General features: G+C 40.3%; 2 protein-coding genes across 2 annotated transcripts in view; both read right to left on the minus strand.

Moving 5' to 3' along the window:
• The window catches only part of ATG14 (autophagy related 14), a 35,265-nt gene extending 26,587 nt beyond the window's left edge, over positions 1-8,678 (minus strand). Inside the window, exon 1 of the mRNA XM_025442916.3 lies at positions 8,419-8,678. Within this exon, the coding sequence (XP_025298701.1) occupies positions 8,419-8,639 (221 nt within the window). The 5' untranslated portion in view covers positions 8,640-8,678. The remainder of the gene's footprint in view (positions 1-8,418) is intronic.
• Positions 8,679-10,122: 1,444 nt separating this feature from the next.
• Positions 10,123-22,178, minus strand: TBPL2 (TATA-box binding protein like 2). Its single transcript, XM_049112994.1, has 4 exons — positions 22,117-22,178; positions 20,582-20,749; positions 18,518-18,612; positions 10,123-10,756 (listed from the first exon to the last, which is right to left on the minus strand). The coding sequence occupies exons 1-4, from the start codon at positions 22,176-22,178 to the stop codon at positions 10,680-10,682; spliced, it is 402 nt and encodes a 133-aa protein (XP_048968951.1). The 3' UTR covers positions 10,123-10,679.
• Positions 22,179-22,398: the final 220 nt, after the last annotated feature.

The raw sequence follows: 22,398 nt of genomic DNA on the forward strand, positions 1-22,398 counted from the left end.
TGAGATCAAGGAATGTGGCTGGGTCAGCATTTCCACTGCTCATCTGCACACTCATCCATTCTCTGCATTCTCCGTCCCACCACTCATGGGAAGATAAATTCATTCTACAATTCTGTACTTTCTCAATATGGTTTTTAAGAAATAGAAAGATTAATACAGTCATCATATTCAAACTAGATTTTTAAAAAAGATTTATTCATTTGAGAGAGAGCACAATGGGGCAGAGGGAGAAATAGCCTCCTCACTGAACAGGGAGGATCGATCAAAGTGGGGCTCGATCTTGGGACCCAGAAATCATGACCTGAGCCAAAGGCAGACATTTAACCAACTGAGCCACCCAGATGCCCCCAAACTAATTTAAAGATACATATTTTACCAAAAAAAAGTGGAGTTTATCACATAAAATATGTTGTTTTCCATGTCAGAACATACAAACTAACTTCATTCTTTAATACACAGAATTTCAGTGAATAGACATCCTATAATTTATTTATATGAACTCCTATTGATGAGCATTGGCATCATTTCCAAATTTTCACTATTACCAGTAGTGTTTTAAGTGAATGCCCTAGTGCACAAATCTTTTTCTCTTTTTAAGATTATATTTATTTATTCATGAGAGAGAGAGAGAGAGAGAGAGAGAGAGAGAGGCAGAGACAGGCAGAGGGAGAAGCAGGCTCCATGCAGGGAGCCCGAGGTGGGACTCGATCCCTGGTCTCCAGGATCAGGCCCTGGGCTGAAGGTGGCGCTAAACCGCTGAGCCACCCGGGCTGCCCCTAGTGCAAAAATCTTTAAAAGCTTTTAGGTTTCTCAGAAATTCCTACACAGTACTGCTGGGTCAAATATTTACACGCAAAATTCTGGCAGTTATCCTTAAATTTCCTCAGAATCATTTTATGTAATTCACAACCTCACCAACAATGAGGAACAGTATCTGTTTTATCTATCTCCAAAAACTTTAATCTTGGCTAAACTGATTGGCCTCCCACCTCTTGCTCCCCAGAGATCATAATCCATTTATTTGCCTTTCTTTATTTCACTATTAGAAATGTTGAACGCCTTTTCCTATCTTACTGGTTACTTACTTTTTTTTTTTTTTTTTTAGATTTTATAAATTTATTCATGAGAGACACACAGAGAGGGAGAGACACAGGCAGAGGGAGAACCAGGCTCCTCACGGGGAGCCTGATGCAGGACTCAATCCCAGGGTCCTGGGATCACAACCTGAGCCAAAGGCAGAAGCTCAACCACTGAGCCACCCAGGTGCCCTGGCTACTTATTTCTTTTGTTGTTCTCCTATGTCTTTTGTTCATTTTTCTAAAGCTTTTTCAAAGATAATTAGGGAAATTAGTGATTTTTCTTTCCAAGACCTTGAAATTATTTTTTCTCTTGCTTTCTGATTAATGTGTATCTGTCCTACAGAACTTTCCAAACCTTTAAGCAGATACATTCACCAATTCTTTTGTTGCTGTCAAATGACTCAGTTTTTTAAGAGTTCCTTTTTTTTTTTTTAAGATTTTATTTATTTATTCGAGAGAGAGAGAGAGAGAGAGAGAGAGAGAGGCAGGCAGAGACACAGGCAGAGGGAGAAGCAGGCTCCGTGCAGGGAGCCCGATGCGGGACTTGATCCTGGGACCCCAGGACCACATCCTGGGCCAAAGGCAGGCGCTAAACTGCTGAGCCACCCAGGGATCCCCAGTTTTGTGTTGTTGTTTTTTTTTTTTTTTTTTTTTTAAATTTTTTTATTTATTTATGATAGTCACAGAGAGAGAGAGAGAGAGGCAGAGACACAGGCAGAGGGAGAAGCAGGCTCCATGCTCCGGGAGCCCGACATGGGATTCGATCCCGGGTCCTCAGGATCGCGCCCTGGGCCAAAGGCAGGCGCCAAACCGCTGCGCCACCCAGGGATCCCTTGTGTTGTTTTTTGAAAGGAATCCGCCAGTGAACCAGTACCAAGCACCAGGGCTTTTACAACACTATTTGTTATATTTTCTATCCCAATTTAAAAATGCCTTGTATATTATTTACCAAATTCCTCCATACTTAGCGTTATTTCCCTTAAAAAGTACTTTCTTAAATGGATTCTGTCTCCTAAATTCTCTCATATTTTTGCAACTATGATTTTTTCCCCATTAAAAAAAATGTACTGTCTTAAACTGACTTTTAAACAGTCCGCCTTCAATAGAGCCTGAGGAGAATTAGGGGGCTGTGGTCACACAACACCTGAGATGGGGGTGGGGTGACCAGCATGGGCACACAGCCCAGCTGAGGGTGTCATCCCTATCTGGGCTAACTTGGGGATGGGTTAGAGCTGGCTCTAAGAGAAGGAAGGCAATACAGGCAGACGGAATTCTGCTGTTTCACAAGGCAAAGGACTAATTTGTCCTGCATGAAAGCATTTCAAAACAGCAGGTGAGATAACAGGGTTAGGAGTGTGCTGCTGATGAGGCATTAGTTAGGAGTGTGAGCCCTGTCTCTCCATGCTGTTCCAAGGCCACAGACAATTACGGACAACTGAGTGGATCTATCCACAAATTGGACTATTCATACAAATCTACTCCATACCACCAGAAAAACAGCACCAGGGTGTGTGCTCTAGCAGAGATCCATATTATTAATTCTAGGTAATAATTAGCATCCTCATAACATCCACAACTTGTGTATTATGCCCTAAGCATGCCCTTTACTAAAATAACTAATCCCTCTATCTGCCTGCCCAGTCCTCGTCCTCATCCTAGGAATGTAAACTTACTTTATGCCTAAGAATATAGCAATGGAAAAGTCTGAGAAAAACACTAATGAATTTTAAGAAAAGCAAAATATATATATATATTAATAATAACCTTTCAAATATGAAGTTGAGAGCCCTTAAGAATATTAAACCCTTCAAACCAGTAATTGCAGTTCAAAGAAAGAGATCAAAGAAGCAAAAGATTTATGTTTAAAGGCACCAATCACAAAATCATAATAGCAAAAGTTGGAAACTTTAATGTTCAATAGGAGAATGATTTATCAAGTGATATATTACTGCCATGCAGGACATTATAATATGTTTGAAGACATGAGCATGTGTTTATGAGATGCTGGCTTAAAAAAAAAAAGGTCCAACACAAAATGTACACACCATATGATTCCAAATGAAAAACGTATTTATAAGTGTGTGGGCGCGCGCGCGCGCACACACACACACACACACACACACACAAAGCAATAGGCCAGAAGGAAATAAAACAAATTATTAGCAGAGCTGTGAGAATGTGGGTAAAATCTGTTTCCTTCTTTAGGTACTTCTGTACTTTAGAAGTTTACTACAATAATCACATGTACACCTACAATAAGACAAAAAAAAGATACCAATCAATCAAAAGGGGAAATGAGCACTAATAGTTTTTAGATTGGTGGTGGAGAAGATTCCCCATCTCTGATTTGGGTACAAGTTTGTTAGAAAAATTAATGAAAATTTCTGGCTCTAGAAATAAGGCAGTGAGGCTTCCCAGACAAAAGTCAGAGCACATTTTCCTTACATAAGTTAACTAAATATTTCTTGAATTAAGATTCTAACATGGTAAGAATTCTTAGTCATCAAATTTTTCTTCCTTAAAGTTTTTAGGCATACGGGGTATGATATTTACGGACAAACGCTATATGGGGGAAAAAACATGATTCTTATCAGAATGGCTCTTTTATGTTAGAATATTGGGAATATGAGAAAATATGGTAAAAATATACTCTACTGGCAGGAATGAAGGTTAAGTCATTAAAAGAAAATAGAAACAAAGCACTGTTTAGTGTCTTTACTTGTAAAACAAAAATAAGACTTATCCTATTTGGTTACGAGGATTAAATAAGATAAATGCAAGCATAAGGTACAGGCAACTTAGCATAAATATACACAAGTTTAATGTTTTCTTCATTGCAATGAGTGATTCTGTACTTAATCTTACTAATATATTAAATTCAACTACATATAAAAATACAGTTCAGATCTGGAAGTGAGTTTAAGAATTAGTATAGGCCAGGAATAAATAAGATACAAGTACTCTGAATTTTCTCATATTAAAAACAGGTTAATAACTCATGGGTTTGTGGTAGAGAACAAATGAGATATTAAATGTGAAAGCCTTTTATAAATTCCAAAAGGCACAATGATAAGAGTAGCCATTGATACTGATGGAAAACAGAAGTTGTATATTCTCAGAAGATGCACATATGTTGGCTTAAATGTAACTATTAAACTGCATGGGATGGGAGTTGAGTTCCTTCCTGAAAGACACAAACAGCAGAGAGGCTGATAAGCTCTTATCTAAAGATGGGGAATCTAGCCACTGGTGGAACTTTTGTTCTCTGAGTAGGATATTCAAATGTGGGTTTGGAACTGAACTCAAGACAGATTCTTAGAGGCTACAGTCCAAAAAGATCCTGGAAGGAGAAAAGAAATATCTAAAGAAAAATTTTGGGGTGGCACCTTGGTGGCTCAGTTAGTTAAGTGTCTGACTCTTGATTTTAGCTCAGGTCATGATTTCAAGGTGGTGAGATCCAGCCTGGCTTCAAGCTCTCTATTCAGTGGGGAGTCTGCTTGAGATTTTCTCCCCCTCTCCCTCTGCCCCTTCCGTGTGCTTGCTCTAACATATATAAATCTTAAAAAAAAAACAAAACAAAACAAAAAGGAATGTTTTTTGGATGTTAGGTGTCAGTCTTCCCCTTGAAATCTTCAGTAACATGTAAAATGTCCTGCTTGTCCTGTATCCCACCACTAATTTATTTAGTGACTGTGTTACCTGGTAAAAGTGTAACATATATTCTTAAAACTCATCAGTGAAGATAATGCATCATTGCTTAAAACCTACTTATAATAGCAATATTCATATGCTTATAAATGCCTTTATTTTCTGATTCACAAGTTAAATAACTGATTCCTAAACCAGCAGGCAGATTTCCCGGGTGCTATCATCTTTGGTTATCCTCAGGTTATGTTCCCCATCTCATTTTTAAAAAAATTTTATTTATTTATTCATGAGAGACACAGAGAGAGAAGCAGAGACACAAGCAGAGGGAGGAGAAGCAGGCTCCATGCAGGAGCCTGATGTGGGACTTGATCCCGGAGCTCTGGGATCATGTCCTGAGCCAAAGACAGACGCTCAACCGCTGAGCCACCTAGGTGCCCCTCCATCCGGGTTTTTAAAGTGGTATTACCTTTGCCATTTTTTCAAAAATATGCCTACCACGGGCTACCCAGTGTTGCTACAATAAGCACCAATGATCCGACTGAATAAACCCAGAATTTAGGCCTTCATGGAACTACATTCCAGAAGCAGATGTCTTCCTCAAGAAAGTAATGTTACATACCATGCTCAGTACCATGAAAGAACTGAGAATTGAGACAGAAAATAACGGCGTGGCAGAGGGGAGATGGAAGTGAAAATATGTTAGGGAAGGCCTTCCTGAGAAAGTGACATTTACATTGAGACATGAAAGACAAAGTGGCAAGCAGGAGGAAAAGTGTTCAGACACAAGAAACAGTAAGGGAAAAGACCCAGTGGTGGAAAAGTTTCATATGTTTGAGAATCTGATGGAAGGTCCCTGACTATGGAGATGTAAGTAGGAAGGAGCGTGGTATGAGTTTATTTTCTGATTGCTTAATATGTGCTAGACATCATGTTAAGTACTTTTTTTTTATGCTAAGTACTTTAATACACACTCTTAGGTGATCACTACCAAACCTATAAAGTTAGATTCCCTCTTCCCATTTTCAAAATGACATAAACAAGCATAAGAAGGATTAAGAAACTTGTTCAAAATCACTTAGCAAGTGCTGGAGTGTAAATTCAATTCAATGCAGTATGTATAACTTACAGCCAAAGTTAGAAGATAAGCAGCAGACAAATCAAATGGAGCTTTATATGCCACAGTAAGGAGTTTGAGTTTTATTTTAAACTCAGTGGAAAGCCACTGAGAAGTTTAAACGTGACATTATCTGATTTACATTTCTACCGTGACTGCTGTGTGGAGGAGTTGCATTGGGTAAACAAAATGAAACCTAGAAGTAGTCGGGAGAGAAATGATGGTTGTCTTGATTAGAAGTAAACCAATTCAAGATCTATTTAGGAACAAATCAAATTAGCCTTGCCAATGATTTAGAGACATGGAATAAGAAAAAAGGAAAAATTGAGAATAACTCCCAGGCTTCCGGCTTTAGTAACAAATAGATCATGATGGTTAATCATGAAATGGCTTAGGATCAGACTACATTTAGAAAAAGGGACGGTCATTTAATCATTCGACAAATCTTTGTCTTCATAGAGCTTCTTCTACCACTGGAGTGTGTGTGGGGTGCAGTTAGACAAATTGATATGTAAACTGTAAGACAGTGCTAAGTGCTATGGAAGACAACAAAGCAGGTTAAGTGGGAAAGGAGGTTATTATTTTAATTAAATGGTTAGTTTCTCTAACACATGAGCAGAAGCCTAAAGGAAACAAAGGAAGCAGCTCTGATGATTTCTAGAGGAAAAGAGTTCCTGGCAGTCCCATGTAAGACTTCATTGGCCCTGAGACAGGAGTGTTCCTGGTATGTTTGAAGGACTGCCAAGGAGGCCAGGATGGTCCAGCAGGGTGGGTAAGGGAAAAAATAATAGGAGATCAGAGAGGAAGAGACAACATGGAACTTTTGATAAGGATTTCACCTTTTCACTTTTGGTAAAACAGGAAACCCTTGCAAGACTGAAGATTCAGAGTGGTGTTACTTCAGGTGCAAGGTGAAAACTATACTACTAGAAGGGAGCAAGAGTGGAAGCAGAGACTCAAGAAGCAATAATCCTCTGGAAGACCAGAAGTACTGAGAGGGACAGATTTAGATAGATTTTAAAAAGTAAATAGGATTTGTTGATGAGATTAGATATGGTGGCATTAAGAGAGAAGTCAAGGAAGGCTAGGCAAGTTTTTTTGACCTCTATCTAAGAAGAATGAAGTTATCATTTACTGGGACAGGATGCGCATGGGAGGAAAGAATTTGTCATGGAAAACCATGAGTTCAGTTTGCCATATTAAGATGGGGATACTTACTGCAAATTTAGAAACAGATGTTGAGTAGGCAGCTGTTCATTGGATTTCTGAGAGGTCTGCGTTGGAGATGAAAGTCTGGCAGTCTTAGCACACAGACATTATTTAAATCATGGGAATTGATGTGGGAAAAAGTAGACAGAGAAGAGGGTCCTGAACTGAACCCTTGATAAACTCCATCAGTTAGACATTGCCATCTCATGCCTAGCAGTCTTTTAATAAAACTGGTTTAATTTTTAAAGCTATCACTTATTATATCAGCAATTTCTAAACCCATCAAATGCATCAATGAGACACAGTAATGAACTAAAAAGATACCATAAAAAACTCAAAAGAGAAATTCCATTTATGATTAGAGAAACAGTAAGCACTCAAAACATTTCCAATTATAGATGCTGTACAATCCTGTGGTTAAGTGCCTGATATATGATATATTCAGGCTGTCTGGATTTAAAATCTGGTCTCTATGCTTATAGTCTGTGACCCAGGCAAGGCACTTACTGTGCAGGTTCCTCAACAGTAAGTTGGAGATAATTACGTTTTGGGTTGTCGTAAATGAATTAATACCTGAACTTTCCTTCTTAAAAAGTTATCTTACTATCAAAGACACCAAATCATTGAAACAAAAGTTGAGACCCTGCAGCTGATCACGCTAATTTTTCAATTAGTTGGGACTAGTAGCTCTGTGTTTAGATTTCAAAACAAGGCCAAAACATGTCCCTAAATTCAGTTCTCTTAACTAAAGGCGTACGCCTCCCCGTCTGTATTTTTAAATAAAGCCAAACACATCGCCAAGAGCCTTAGTATCCAAAATGATCTTCGGAGGCAGAGGGGGAAAGGGAGCAACTAGGAGTCCTAGTTGACACATCAGGATAAGCGGTCTTGTAACGAGGTCCAGCTGTGACACGGGGTACCACGGCCCGAATCCTTCTTAACCAGGTATGTGATCCTCTTGTCTCTCCTCTAGAGAGTGAACGTGCTTTCGAAGATAAAGGTTAAACCAAGCTTTTGAATGGAAGTGCAGCTCAAGCGCCGCGAATCCAACTCTACGACAGCAGAAGGGGGAGGAAGACTCCTCTCGAGTCACCATCTATCCCTTACCTTTAGTACCCAGGAGCGCCGTGGGGTCAGACTCTTCTCGGGTGGGTTAATGGGGAAACCGCGACCTTCCCTCATCTGGTCCCCAACCCCGACCACGACCCCTGGGAGCAAGGCGCCGGCGCAAAGCTGCTACCCTCCCCATATTCCCTTCCTCTCGCGGGGCTCCGGGCCCCGGACCCGGGCCCCAGGCTCTAACCTCCGTTCGCGGAGCGGTAGGAGAAACCCCGGGAAGAAACAATGGAGCCGCGGCGGCTGCCGTACCTCTCCCGGTCGCGGCCGTCGAAGTAGACGAAATCGCCGTTCTGGACGCACTTGGCACAGGTCAGCCGCCGGCGGGTGGTGTTGCACAGCGGACACCGCTCGACCGCCACGTACAGCCCCTCCGCGTCGTCCACGGAGTCCACCAAGTCCCGGGCGAGCGGCCGAGGCCCGCAGCCAGAAGCCTCCGGCGCCCGGGCTCCCTTCCCACTGGGAGACGCCATGATGGCCTGAGAGCGGAGCCAGTCACGTGGGATTTTGTTTTCAACCAGGTGCATCCTGGGCGAGGAGGAGGGGCCTGGGCGGCGCCGAGAGGGCGGGCGGGGTCCGGGCGAGCCCCTCGGCCCGCCTCTCCGAGCTCCGGGCCGCGTCTCCCGCCTGCACTGGGGCAGCCCGCCCCGAGCGTGGAGATTAGAAGTTCGAGGGGCCAGTCCGCCAAACACACGGTCATCACCCGCTTCAGCTGCCACGCCTACAAGTTGACGCCTCAGACTTGCGCAAGAAATAGTAATAGGATGCCCGAGGGATTCGGGGAACACGGATTGGGAACAAAATAAGGGAATTTCTTTAACTCGCTATGGGTGCTTTTAAAATTGGCTAAACCTACTGCAGAGTCCGGGCGGGGGCTGGGTCGCGGAGGGAGGTATCTCGGCTGCCGCCCACCCACGCCCCTTCGTGGCTCGCTAACTTCTGCGTACCTGTGTTCTTACCTGTTGGGTGGAGATACGGCACCGACCCGACGTCGCGAGGATTAACAGGAACCTGAAAGTACTGTACTCGATAACAGAGAACAAGCGGAAACAATCGTGCTAAACATGGAAACCAACGTTACCTTCCCGAAAACTGAATTTTATTTATTTATTTATTTATGATAGTCAGAGAGAGGCGCAGAGACACAGGCAGAGGGAGAAGCAGGCTCCATGCACCGGGAGCCCGATGTGGGATTCGATCCCGGGTCTCCAGGATCGCGCCCTGGGCCAAAGGCAGGCGCCAAACCGCTGCGCCACCCAGGGATCCCCGAAAACTGAATTTTAATGTCCAACATTCTTCTACTCTGGGCCATGCTCTGAGAAAGAACTTGAACTAGTCAGAATTTAACCTGATTTCGATTACTCCAAATTACTTTCTGTGGAGGTCAATAGGGGGAGTCGGAGGATTAAATCAGAAAACTGGTGTTTGAAAATGCCTCCAAACCACAGAAGGAAAAAAGAGGAGTGTGCCTGTAGGTCAGTTGACCTAGGCCGGTGATTCTCAAGGATTATGTTGGTAGGTTGTCAACTGATGACTGCCCCGAATTCTCCAGCTGCGATTTCTCTCCCAAGTTCCACACCCAGAGAGTCACAACTGCCAAGGAGTTGATTGATGGACAGTGGCCACCACAAACGGGGCATGTCAGAAACAGCTCTCCCTCCTCACCAATCTGTTTCCTCATCTTGGTGAAAGACATAATCCCTGACCACTTGGGAACAAGAGCCATGAGTCATGTTAGCCCCATCCTCCTGGATAGCCTGTACATCTCCATCAAATTCTGAGGATTCCACAATCTAATTGGGTCTTGAATCTGAACCCTTTGTTTCATTCCCTTAGTCTTACCCCATCTGTTGCAATACCATGACATAAGACAACAGCACACACACACACAAAAGCAAGAAGTCCCTAAGCTGTTTTCAAAATAGAGCTTACACCAAACCTGAATGGTTCCTGAAAGTTTATTTTTAAGAAAGAGAAATCATTTCCTCTGATCATTTCAAACAAAAGGATAGTTTGTCTTAAGGTTTCAGACGTTTATGTTTCATTTGTATTCTGACGGGATCCTTCAAGGTGCCTGTATCTAATGGCCAGGACCATCTCCTCAATATTTTAAAAGGCAAAAACAAACACATTCACTTCTATCCTGCTAGATGATGATGCAGATAGAATCTATTTGATGTAGTTATCTGAAATTTCTGTATATTCCTAGGTATTTTCAGAGAACACATGTTAATAGACTACATCTTTTACAAGAGCAGAGCATTACATTTTAATGATTAAACATTAAATATCATTCTAGCAAGGCCCTAAATCAAATTCTGAAATGTTTACTTTTTCGGTTTTTAAAATAACGTGTCATTTTGAAAAAGAAATTTCTTCAGTTCTTAGGCATGGATCCTCACAGGATCATCCTTTAACAAAGTCAAAATCTGCATGAGAAATCTACAGTACAATGGTTTGTGTGGAGTTATGCACACTCAAATCAATATAATGTGAGATGCTGAATGACATACTCAGGCTTTTTTAAAACCCTTTAAAATAGGATAGATGTTTTCAAATGCTTCATAGATCTCAGAACGTTCTTTGGCACCTATAAAGAAATCCAAGTTTATATGATCTTTAATACATAGACAATACCCAAATTTTCTTAAAACTAAAATTTCATTGTCATCTCCAAGTACTTTAATATGAAGGCATCTCTTTAGGTTTACTGGAAAAGTGACCTTTTGGTAAAGACAAAAGAACTTGGTGATGACAGCCATATTCCCACAAACGCATACCTGAGGGCAGAGTTTTCTAGTACTTTACTACGTGGGTGTATCGGTTCATCTTTTGCCTCACAGAGCACAGTATGAAATATGGAATGTTATCTCTCAGCATGCCATGAATATGACCACAGAACAACACCTTCATCAGCACCTGTGGGCACTTAGATACCAGCAAAAGAGACTTCCTTTGATCCACTCAGGTCTAGTTAACACCTTGATTCCCTAATATTGACTAACGGAATGAGAAAAACATATATTTCATTGTATGAGAAGAGATTAGAGGAGGAAAACTGTAACACTGTTACTCCTTAGAGACTTAAGTTTCAAGGGGTCTTTTTTTTTTTTCAAGGGGTCTTTAATTATAACTACTGTAGGGATTAAAATGGATTAAAAACATTTAGTAGACACGCTCCCTACTCTTGAGAGCTGGCAGTCAGATGCTGGTCATCCCTCACCACCACCCATTTCCACTAACTACTTCCACCTTCAAGCTATGCAGGCACAGTATTCTGAGGGTCATGGATGTACTGGTAGTACTGATGTTATATGGAGTTCTCAACTAATCAGGAAACTATTGCCTGATACCACTGTCAGGAGACAAGGAGATTAAAGAAAAGAATATAAAAACTGTTGGCATGAAGAGAAATGGAAAATTGCTTAAGTTAGTTAAAGACTCTTACGAGCCATAAAGCTAAGGCTCGGTAAGAGAGAAACAACCCATGAGAAGTGGTTATCTGGCTTAATTACAAGATAATGAGGGGAAATCACCAAAAAGAGGATCACCAGATTTGACAGTCAGGTAGAAAGCAGGATTCAGAATCAAGGATGAGCTATAATACTACTTTTAAAATGGAAAATAGCAAAGTGTTGGCAAACACATTGAGAAACTGAAACTCTCATACATTGGTGGTGAGAAGGTAAAATGATTCGGCCACTGGGGAAAACAGTTTGGCAATTCCTCAAAACTATTAAGAATTACCATATGACCCAGCAATTCTACTCCTGGGTATACGCCCCCAAATTGAAAACAGGTACCCCAACAATGCACATACAGACACGTATTCATCACAGCACTATTCACAATAGTCAAAAAGTGGAAATTATCCATTCATCTGTTGATGGACATGGGTTAGCACATTGTGATATATATACATGCAATGGAATATTAGCCACAAAAGAAAGGAGGTTGTGATACATGCTACAGCGTGGATAAACCTCAAAAACATTATGCTAAGTGAAAGAAGTCAAACACAAAAGGTCACACATTGTATGATTCCGTTTACATGAAATATCCAGAATCAGTAATTCCACAGAGACAGAATGCAGATTGGAGGTTGCCAAGGGCTAAGAGGAAGGAGGAATGGAGAGAAACTACTTAATGATACAGGATTTTATTTTGGAGTAACGGAAATGTTTTGGCACTAGATAGAGGTGCTGGTTGCAGAAATTGTGAGTGTGCTAAACGTCGCTGAATTGTTCACTTTAAAATGGTTAGGTTTATATTACATGAATTTCACCTCAAGTTTTTAAAAAAATGTTAAAGAATCAAAGATGAAGTCCTCATAAGATTAAATTTATTTGAGAGACAAGGACAAAAAGTTACTTACTCCTTGCCAAGGAGTTTACTATATGTGAAGCTCCACTCTCAAAGATGTGGGGTAGGAAGAAGGGGGAGGAGGAGGTGAGTGACTGATGTGGATAACAAACTGTATCTTTGGGGTAGGAAAAACCTTGTAAGCTTCAGATTTTTATTGCAGCACTAACATTTTAATTTCTCAAGTGATTGTTTTTGTAGAAACCAAACAGTGAGTTGGGGAAGCAGTAAGTAAAACATCATTAAAAAAAAATCCTACCTCTAGTTTGATGGACTCTTTCTGCTTTTAGGTACATTTGAATGTGACAGCTTTTTTATTAGGAGGTAATGAAGTACAGTAGATCTAGCAAACGTCCACCTACCCAGTCAACCTCCATCCCTACCCACAAAAACCAAGGTTCCTTTTATATTTGAGAAACAGAGGATCTAGGCCCAGCATTCCAGGTAACTACGTACTTCGGTTTTTCATAACACTTTAAAAAAAAATCATACCTAAGGGGATTTTGAAGCCCTAAAGTGTTTAGCATTCTGGCATCCACCGGAGAGCAGAAAACACCTCGCCCAGAAGGGAACAGACACAGAGAGTGATCATTATTTTATATCACAGAAAAACATCTATAGACATCTAAAGGGCTTGGTCGAAATTCGCTAATACAATTTCCTTCATTTCCTTCATGGGAAAACTAGGCCCAAGAAGTTGAAGTCCCCCTGAACCATGAAGAGCAGCTATGTGTGAAGACCTCATGTATCCAGAATCCCTTCTAAAAGTCATCAAATAAACATGGGCAGCATTTGTAACTGGGTATTACAATGAGGGGATTTGCTCCCTCTAGGCAAATATTTCCTCACTGAAATATTGGTATCACAACTTAATGGGCACCTAACTGATCCTGTAGTCCTATTAATCTAGAATCGAACATCTCAGTTTGAAGCACCAGACTCTAGTTGGAGGACTCTTGCCTTTAAAGCGAACCTTACCAGTCTTTCCAAATACTTCAGGTAATAATCACCACCATTTTGGGTGATAAATAGCACTCCTAGCCATGGTGGCTGAAGTGAAAATTCCGTGGCTGATGCAATGAAGAAAGGACTGGCTTGAAATCAGACTAGATGGGCTTGAATGCCAGCTCTACCACTAACTAGGTTTGAAATCACAGGCAAATTGTTTAACTTCTGAGTTTCCATTTCCTTACCCATAAAATAAGGACAATAGTTTTCTCAGAGGGTTGCTATGAGTTATGTGAATGTTTGTAAAAAGTCCTTTGTAAACCATAACATGTTACAAAATCTAAGCCATTTTTAGTCCTAGAAGAAGGTGCTTCAGGATCAGGGATGTTGGGATGGCAGGTCCAAGTACACATGGTTTATCATCTGGTTCTGGAAGAGACAGTATCATATAACTTGTGTCCTTCCCTAGGGCTGATTCCTGGCAGGGGTTAGGGGGCACTGTATTAGATTTGCTTTTCCATCCTCAGCACCTAAAACAGTATGTGTACCTGATAGGCACGCAAAGTCTGTGAAATATCTGCCATCTGTCAATAAGGTTTATAAGCTCATCCCTACCCCTTAGCCAGCCCAAACATCAATTTCCAGTACTACCTGGATTTTCCAATTCTATTCTTAGACCAAGTGATAACTATACATCTTCTTTTCCCAAGCGATACTCTATATGTGTGCACACAAGGAAAGCTGCAAAAAAAAATAGCATTAAGCCCTTCAAAGTATACATTTTATAGTCCATACTAACTTGCTATTAATGGGCGATTCCTGGTAATGACTGACTGGGATATCATCTCTCTGGCCTATTCACTAATAAGTCTTGCCATTTTTATACTGCCCTCTGACCTTCTCATGTCTAAGAACTGCTGAGGTCTAGCTGATGGAGAGTGACCTTTAGTGGCAAAGACCCAGCTTCTTAAGAAGTCCATTATGCTGGAAGGAGAGAAAGAAATATGAAGCATTTTAGACTCAAGACTAAAGCCTCCTTAGATTTCATATTGTTAGCATCAGGGCAAGGCATCACAGCAAAACTCCAGTCTTTCAGTGCTAGTCGGGAAACGAGTGGGCTTTCACCAGGGGAATAACAGCTAACATCTATACTACATTGACCATATGCCAGATACTGTGTTTTTTTTTTTTTTTTTGCCTCCTCACATTTAGCAGGTAGTTTCTATGGCCAAGTACCTTTTACATGTGTAGAAATCAAGGTGGAGAACTTAAACTCACCCAAGGTTATAGAGCCAATAAATGGTAAAGCCTGGATTCAACCTGGACCCTTGGTTTCGATAGCCCAGCCTCTCAGCCATCACACCTGCTGCCTCTCACCACTCCTCCAGCTGAAAGGGAGGAAGAGGGAGAAGCTGCCCTCAAAGACCACACAGGTCTTTGCAGAGACATCTAAAGAGCTGGGAGACAGGGTGAGTACATGAAGATGAGGGGGCTCCGGAGCCAAGCTGCTCAAGTTCCCACCTCTGCTGCAGCGGGTACAGCTGTCTGACATTGTTAAGTTTACTTCTCCACTGTCCCCACTTTACAGGTGAGGAATGGGGATATATAGTATAACCTCAATGAGTAACTAGAATCCACATAAAATCCCTTATCACAGGGCCTGGCACATACATGCCCAACACACGTTAACTTTAATGTGTCTGATCATTTGTTAGCTTTCAGCTAACAAATTTGTTGTACATTGTATATTATTCCAGCAGATACTAGCTATATTAGTTTTACTGTGGTTTGAGGGAGGAAAAACCCCAAAAAGCAAAAACCTAGGTTTTAAATTCATACCAGCCATAGAAAAACACCATGGGCTTGGGAAAACAGTGTTAAGTGTGGCCCAGGTCCTATTGCTTTCTGCTGTCAGGGACCATGACACAGTAGGATACTATGATTTCTTTGCTGTCAGCTCACTCAACTATAATGAGAACATTCAGACATGGTAGTTGGACATGGTAGCCACAGCCCTGGCACTTCAGGGGAGTAAGACAATTTCACATGGATGAATTGTTGTCAGAGGCCCTGAAAACAGCAGGTGATACAATGGTTTAGATTCCACTTATGACAGGTATGCTGGTGTTGTACACCTCCTACCTAGGGAAGGGCTGGGATCCATTATTTAATTATAGTGAAATGTAAAGTGCATTCATTTCAGTACTCTAACCTTTTCTAGGTGAAAGTTATTTGCCCTTGTTGGGACCTTTCGAAACAGCTCTGCAGAGTCTTGCCATGTCAGAACAGATGATGTGTGCCTCTCTGGGTCCCCTGGACACTCCACGTGACCATCCCCAGCTAAAGTTCTAGAGGCAAGGCTGAAAGGAGGCCTCCTTGGTCCCTTTCCTCCAGTTGACACTCAAATTGAGCCCTTGAGTTTTTAAACCCTTTGCAGGTGAAAATAGATTAGATATATAAGGATAAAGAAGAGGAATGTTTGTCTTGACATTTGAAGCAAAAATAACCCAAACCATGTATTCTAGGCAAAGTACTTTAGGACAATACAACACAAGCAGGGAAAAATCCCAATAGATATTACTCATATTTCAGGATTATGGCACTTATTGGCTTTTACTTCATAGTGTAAGCAGAAATTTGGACTGCAGTTAATACAACTCATTCCCCCCTTCACAAAAGTTATGATCTACATCTGGCAAAAATGAAGAAATTTAGCTTTGTTCTACATGCTGAATGCATAACAAATATTAAGGGAAGTGTATTACATGGACTTGGGTATTGTGTGTGGAGAATTCTGCCATTTGAAACTTGTAGTACTCAAGGTTTTTTTATTTTTCTTTTAATTGGAGCAAGTAGGAAAGTTGGTTTGAATTAAGGCTCTTTAAAGGGACTTGTTTTTGTGTATCTATAATAGAAACTTAGCCTGTACCTGTCAATTGGCACTTTTAATAAGACTGATTAATGATATGTAGCAAGTATATGAAAGTGTCCTTCACAAGGTCTTGAAAAGTTTGTTCCCTTAAGTAGGAAATAGGTTTGCCCCAATATTTATACTATTCAAGTTACTTGGCAGATTCCACCCCCCTTCCTTCAGGACACATAGAAGTAAACTTTATGTCAGTCACTAGGAGGTCTTAATTATTCTCGACTCTAAATTGGCAGCATCTGAGAAATCATAGCTTTGTTGTATTCAAAAGGTTCTTGAATTCCAAATAGGCTTTCTGCACTTTGAAGACACATTAGTTACTTGTTACAGTAAAACAAACTATGGAACTTTACTGAGAGTTCTAAAAGAAGACTTAAAAACAGAAATTCCAAGTTTTTGGATGCTAAGTGGTAACATCATTTTCCCTACAAATTCAGGTTATGTAAAAAACTCAAATTTTTTTTAGATGGGGCAAGATTTTATAAAATTCTAAAGCTTATCTGGAAGAATAAATATTCAAAAGAAACTAAGAAACAAAGCAAGAGGGGAAACTGATGCTAGCAGATACAAAGATCACGAAAATCAAAGCACATTTATACCACAATAGTAATATATACAATAGGATTAGCTTAGTATAATTAGCAAAGGCAGGACTGGAGAACAGACCCATATATAAAGGTCAAATGCAGTCATCACAAAGTAATAATGAGAGTAATATGTAGTAGTAAGATGGCGGCTGGCTATTTGAGGGTGGGGCATAATCAATTTGGCTCCTGCTATGTAAATTTGGCATTCATCTTGATACAGAATAACAAAATATGCAAAAAATCAGACAATATTTAACAAAAATAGCAAACTTCAGTAAGATAGTATGGAAAAGAGTCTCAACCATTTACCTCAAGAATTTTAAAAACCTTTGTTATGTAAAAATAAGCCCACTGGAAAAAGCTGTAAGTATAACAAAGAGTTATTACTTTCAATATTATGGCAAACTCATATAACTCTTTAGGGGAAAAATAATTAAAAAGTTGGCAGAAAGATTAAGTTATGTACACACCATCTACAAAAGATTAAATGCTATTTCTTGAGTATATTAAAAAAAAGTCCTCAATTTCCACTTCTGATTACCAGTGAGGTTAGAGCAGTGAGATCATTTTCACTTAAAAAGTTAGTTTTCTTTTGTGCCATTTTTGTTTTGAACGCTCTTGAAGGCTTGTAAAAGATACTTAAATACATTGCTGGTATGAATGTATAACGTGAGAAAACTATATTGTGTCTCCTTTAAAAAACAATTGGGTAATTTGTACTCAGAGCCTTAAGAATAGTCATATCCTTAAACAAAAGTTCCATTTCTGAGCATCCACATTAATAACATAATTCTCCACACATAAATATAGCCAAATGTCTGTGCCATTATAAGTAGTGAACAAAGAAAGAACACTTAAATGCTTGACAGTAGAAAAATAAGTTTGATATGATAATGTGTTACAACAGAGGTCAGGAAACAGTCAATTAGTCCTGTTTTTGTATAGCATGTTAGCTAAAAATGGTTTTAAATTCAATAGTTTAAGTGGTTGGGGCAAAAAAAAAATCAAAGAATATTACATGACACATGTAAATTACATAAATTATATGAAATTCACATTTCAGCACACTTTATGTGATGCCTATAGCTATTTTTGCACTAGTGGCAAAGTTCAGTTGTTGCAATAGAGACTTTATGGCCACAAACCCTAAAATATTTAGTATTTGGCCCTTTACAGAAAAAAGGTTTGATGAACCCTCTGTTAGAACACTGCACAGCTACTAAAAGTGTTCTTGAGGAGTTTGTAACAATGAACTAAGCTACATGTTATAATGGTTAATAAAAAGGCAGGATGTAAAGATAAATATACATATCAAAATCCCATAAAAACATGAAAAAAAAACTATAGTGTTTGGGTATTGAGACTAATGGGTAGTATTATAATCCTTTCTACTTTTCATTTTTTTCCAAGTGTTCTACAGTAGCAACACTTAATTTATAATGGTAAACAAAGCTATTAAAAAAGGAGAAGCAAAGCAACACATAGCTATTGAATTTTATGAAAGCCGGAAGATAATCTTAGAACTTACCTGTTAACACAACTTTCCCAGATACAAAGATAAGCAACACAATTCGTGGTTTTACCATTCTATAAATAAGGCCAGGAAACAGTTCAGGTTCATAACTGTTCAGATATAAAAGGAAAAAGTTAAAAATAATACTATTTAAACACTTTCCCATAATATTCAGGACCCAGCATATTAAAGCCAGGGGAATGAAAGGAACTGGAGGTTTTAGCCTAGGCAAACTTGACCTAATAATTACAACTGACATGTGCCATGGTTCCCCATAGGGCTGCAGACAATTAAGGAGAGATCTCATTTTAAAGACACAAACCTGTTGAGAAAGAAGTGTTTTAATGCCCCAATGTCATCAATACACACACTGGAGCTGTAATCCATAGTCTAAGGGTGGAGCCTGAATGGCAAACCTTTGTAGGAGGCAAGAATACGACTAGGAAGAGATAGTGGTAGGAATATAATGCAGATTTTCTGGCTAAATTTTTTTTAAAAGATGGATGAGATAATAAAATTGGTTCAGAATGAAGATAGAACAGTGATCAACCTACTCCAAGTGGCTAAAATCAGTCCATTTGATGAATTCTCATCCTGCCCTGCTGGCCATTTTACCTTTCAGAAGGTGGAAATAGTGACAATAAGCACTCCTACTCTAGACTTACAAAGATGACAATGTTGGTGAAAAAGAGATGGAATTTGGGAGAAATGGCACGCATCATTTTAGAGCCCTAAACAGCCAGAAAGTGGAGTGCTAAATCTAATACAGACAGGCAGAATTTGAGCAGAGATCTTTCATACATTCAGAAAAAGTTGGTTCAGAGAGAGAGACAGGCCAGAAGCCCATGATTGAGAATCTGGAAGAAAAGATGGCTCATGTGTTGAGAGACTCCTAAAAACAAAGGTTTTACTATGAATCCACAACCTATCCCAAGATTAAAGAAAGAAAAAGATACCTAAAGAGGCATTATTTCCTGCATGGGGGCGCTTCCCAGTGAGCTCAATGGGCACATTACAGGCACCCAATAAGCATATGCTGAAAAAAATTAGTGCAGAGGAAAAAAGGAAATACAATCAGGGGGGAAATAAACAGCACCTGAATAATATCATCAAAGCTAAATCTCAGCATGAACTAGGATTTTTGAAAAGCTAGGAAAAAATAAAGCAATTTTTAACAGCTGTTCAGATCATGCCTCAAAAAGAAAGTCAACAAATGTTAGAGAAAGCACAGCTCTGTCACTAGGAACTCTGTCACTAGGAATGATCAAAGGCAAAGAGGAGGAAAAGTGGAGCAAAAGGACAGAAGTTCAGGCTAGAGGAAGAGAATTTAAGAGCATCTGTCATTGTAGGCAGCGCAAGAGGCTTGGCTAGGTATATTGGCTGCAGGGCAGTGTGCTCCAGGCTGACCAGTCCACCTCATTCACTGATGAGGGCCTGATAGGCTGGGATCATCACCAAAGCAGCTGAGGAAAGAGGACATGGTCTGTGCATTTGCTGGTGAGATGGGAAGTTACTGTGAAGAAGCAGGCTACAGATGCTCCCTGAGGAACAGGGCTGCACTGAAGAAGGGGGTGGGGGGAACCTGTTGCTACACAAACACATAAAAACCCCTGTGAGCCATCAGCCCCTTCTACCTGACCCATCTCCTACCCCTCCTCCTCTGGCATTGCCACCACCAGCAAGCCAAGTGTGCCTGTTTCAGAAATCTGCAGGGCAGTTGAGTCTCAAGCTTCTGGCAAGTAGGACAGACATCACCTGTGAGCTTGTTAGAACTGCAAATTTAAGCAATATCTATGATGATGCAGCCTAGGTAGGAAAGGGTTTTAATCAGCTGGCCAGGTGAGTAATTTTACAGGTGAATAATCAGCTGGCCATGTAATTTAATTTTGAGAACCATGGTTTCAGAAGATCAGACAGAGACCGAACCAGGAAGGATTTAAGCACAACACCTGAATTCCTTTCCATACAGTCTTTAAAAACAAAAATACCATTTTCTTGGAAAGATACACTAGATAAGCAGCCCATAATACAACAGCTTCAAGATCTTGGTCAACTCAGAATGTTATAGAACAGTCATACCTACTGAACTGCTGGTGAGTTAACACCAAACCTTCCAGACTGATGGCAAATCTCACATCACAGCTTCCAACCATGTTCTGAATTTTAAAATCGAGGAATCTGGCTGGGAACCCCAGCTTCTGCACCACACGAGCATACTTCCTCGCTGCGAGTCGAGACTGCTCTTCACTGGAGAGGGACAAATGTATTTGAAGAGGTCTTAGTCACCATGCCCTCTATACTGCTTGGGCTGTATTCACACACTTCCCTGATTGTACTTTTACATCTATACCGTGTTTATCTTTCAACGTATACTACAAACCTGTAGATATTGAGGACCAGGACCAACTTCCCCTACTTTTGTCCCTAGCACCTAGTCAGAGGTATAACACAATGGTCACAACCAAATCATAAACACATTTTCAGGGATCCCTGGGTGTTGCAGTGGTTTAGCGCCTGCCTTTGGCCCAGGGCGCGATCCTGGAGACCCGGGATCGAATCCCACATCGGGCTCCCGGTGCATGGAGCCTGCTTCTCCCTCTGCCTATGTCTCTGCCTCTCTCTCTCTATCATAAATAAAAATTAAAAAAAAATTAAATAAACACATTTTCATCTGAATTTGTCATCTTCCACACATAGGGTTTCCTCTTTTACTTGTTTTAAACACTATTAGATACAATTAACTATTCCACAGGTTCTCAGAGTGTGTCCTCAGACCTGCAGCAGCATCACTATTTGAGAACTTGGTAGAAATGCAAAGTCGCTGGTCCCAGCCTCACGCACTCTGGGGCTAGGGCACAGCAGTCCGTATCTTTTTTTTTTTTTTTTTTTTAAGCAGTCCATATCTTAACAAGGCTTTAGGATTGTGATGCTCAGTAAAGTCTAAGAACATCCTTCCAGTCTAAAAGTGCAAGCCACTTAGATGGGAACAACAGCAACAAAAATAAGCAACATGCATAAAATCACATGAGGAAGTAAGAGGTATGCCAATTGGGTGGCAAAGATGTCATGGGGACTTGGATCTTCATGCGACATATATATATATATTTATATATATAAATGATATATTTTTTAAAACATGGAAACACTTTAAAATCTGCCCAGTAACACCTCAAAATCTGCCTGGTTTTGTTCAGGCTTTCTCACTGAACGGTCACTCAACTGACACCCAATGTGAGAAAGAAATTCATTCAATTCTGTGGCCATACTCTTCCAACTGTTTGTCCTGCTCTGACCCTAAATCCAGGTCACAGAATGTGAAGTTCTAAGATGTGAGGCTTTATTTTTCAGTACGTATGTTTCAGTGGTCACTGGCAAACGAAACAATGAGTAGCAGGGATTGCCAAACAGAGACAAAACCTGGTGGTGAACCATGTGAACCCCACTCTCTCTTATGGGTTGCCCCATCTTTATGTTGAAAAATCAGACATCTGAAAGACAAGCTAGATCGAATTTGTTGTTTGCCTGGACCAAAGGAAGCATTCCATTCTCTTTCCTATCTAGATTCTTCACCATACTGCCCCACTTATGTGTATTAATTCCTTCACATATTTCACTCCATTCCACGTTGCTTCTCTTCACCCACTTCTAACTCCTGAGATGTCTCTAACAAGGTCATGTCTCCAAGTTAGCAGCAAAATAAACAGTTTCTATTTTGAAAAAATACATTTTTCCAAATGGGCCATGACATTTCCCATCGTGCTCATGTTTGTAAAGTCAAAATTTAAGAGTCTGGGTAGCCCTGTAGTTTCATGGGATATTAGTTGTGAATGCGACATAGAAATTCCTGAACGACTTGTGGCTAAAGTCTACATATATGCTCCTGAAAAAACAATAGG

Source organism: Canis lupus, chromosome 8, assembly GCF_003254725.2.
Source record: "Canis lupus dingo isolate Sandy chromosome 8, ASM325472v2, whole genome shotgun sequence".
Classification (NCBI taxonomy): Eukaryota; Metazoa; Chordata; class Mammalia; order Carnivora; family Canidae; genus Canis; species Canis lupus.

What these genes read in the sequence shown, in the direction of transcription:
- TBPL2 (XM_049112994.1), bottom strand. Translation starts at nt 22,178, where the DNA reads ATGACCTTGTTAGAGACATCTCAGGAGTTAGAAGTGGGTGAAGAGAAG. An exon ending in ACTCACCAGCAGTTCAGTAG is followed by an intron (nt 18,613 to 20,581) that starts GTATGACTGTTC and finishes ATATCTGAACAG; the next exon opens with TTATGAACCTGAACTGTTTC. An exon ending in TGGGAAAGTTGTGTTAACAG is followed by an intron (nt 10,757 to 18,517) that starts GTAAGTTCTAAG and finishes ATTTCTTTATAG; the next exon opens with GTGCCAAAGAACGTTCTGAG.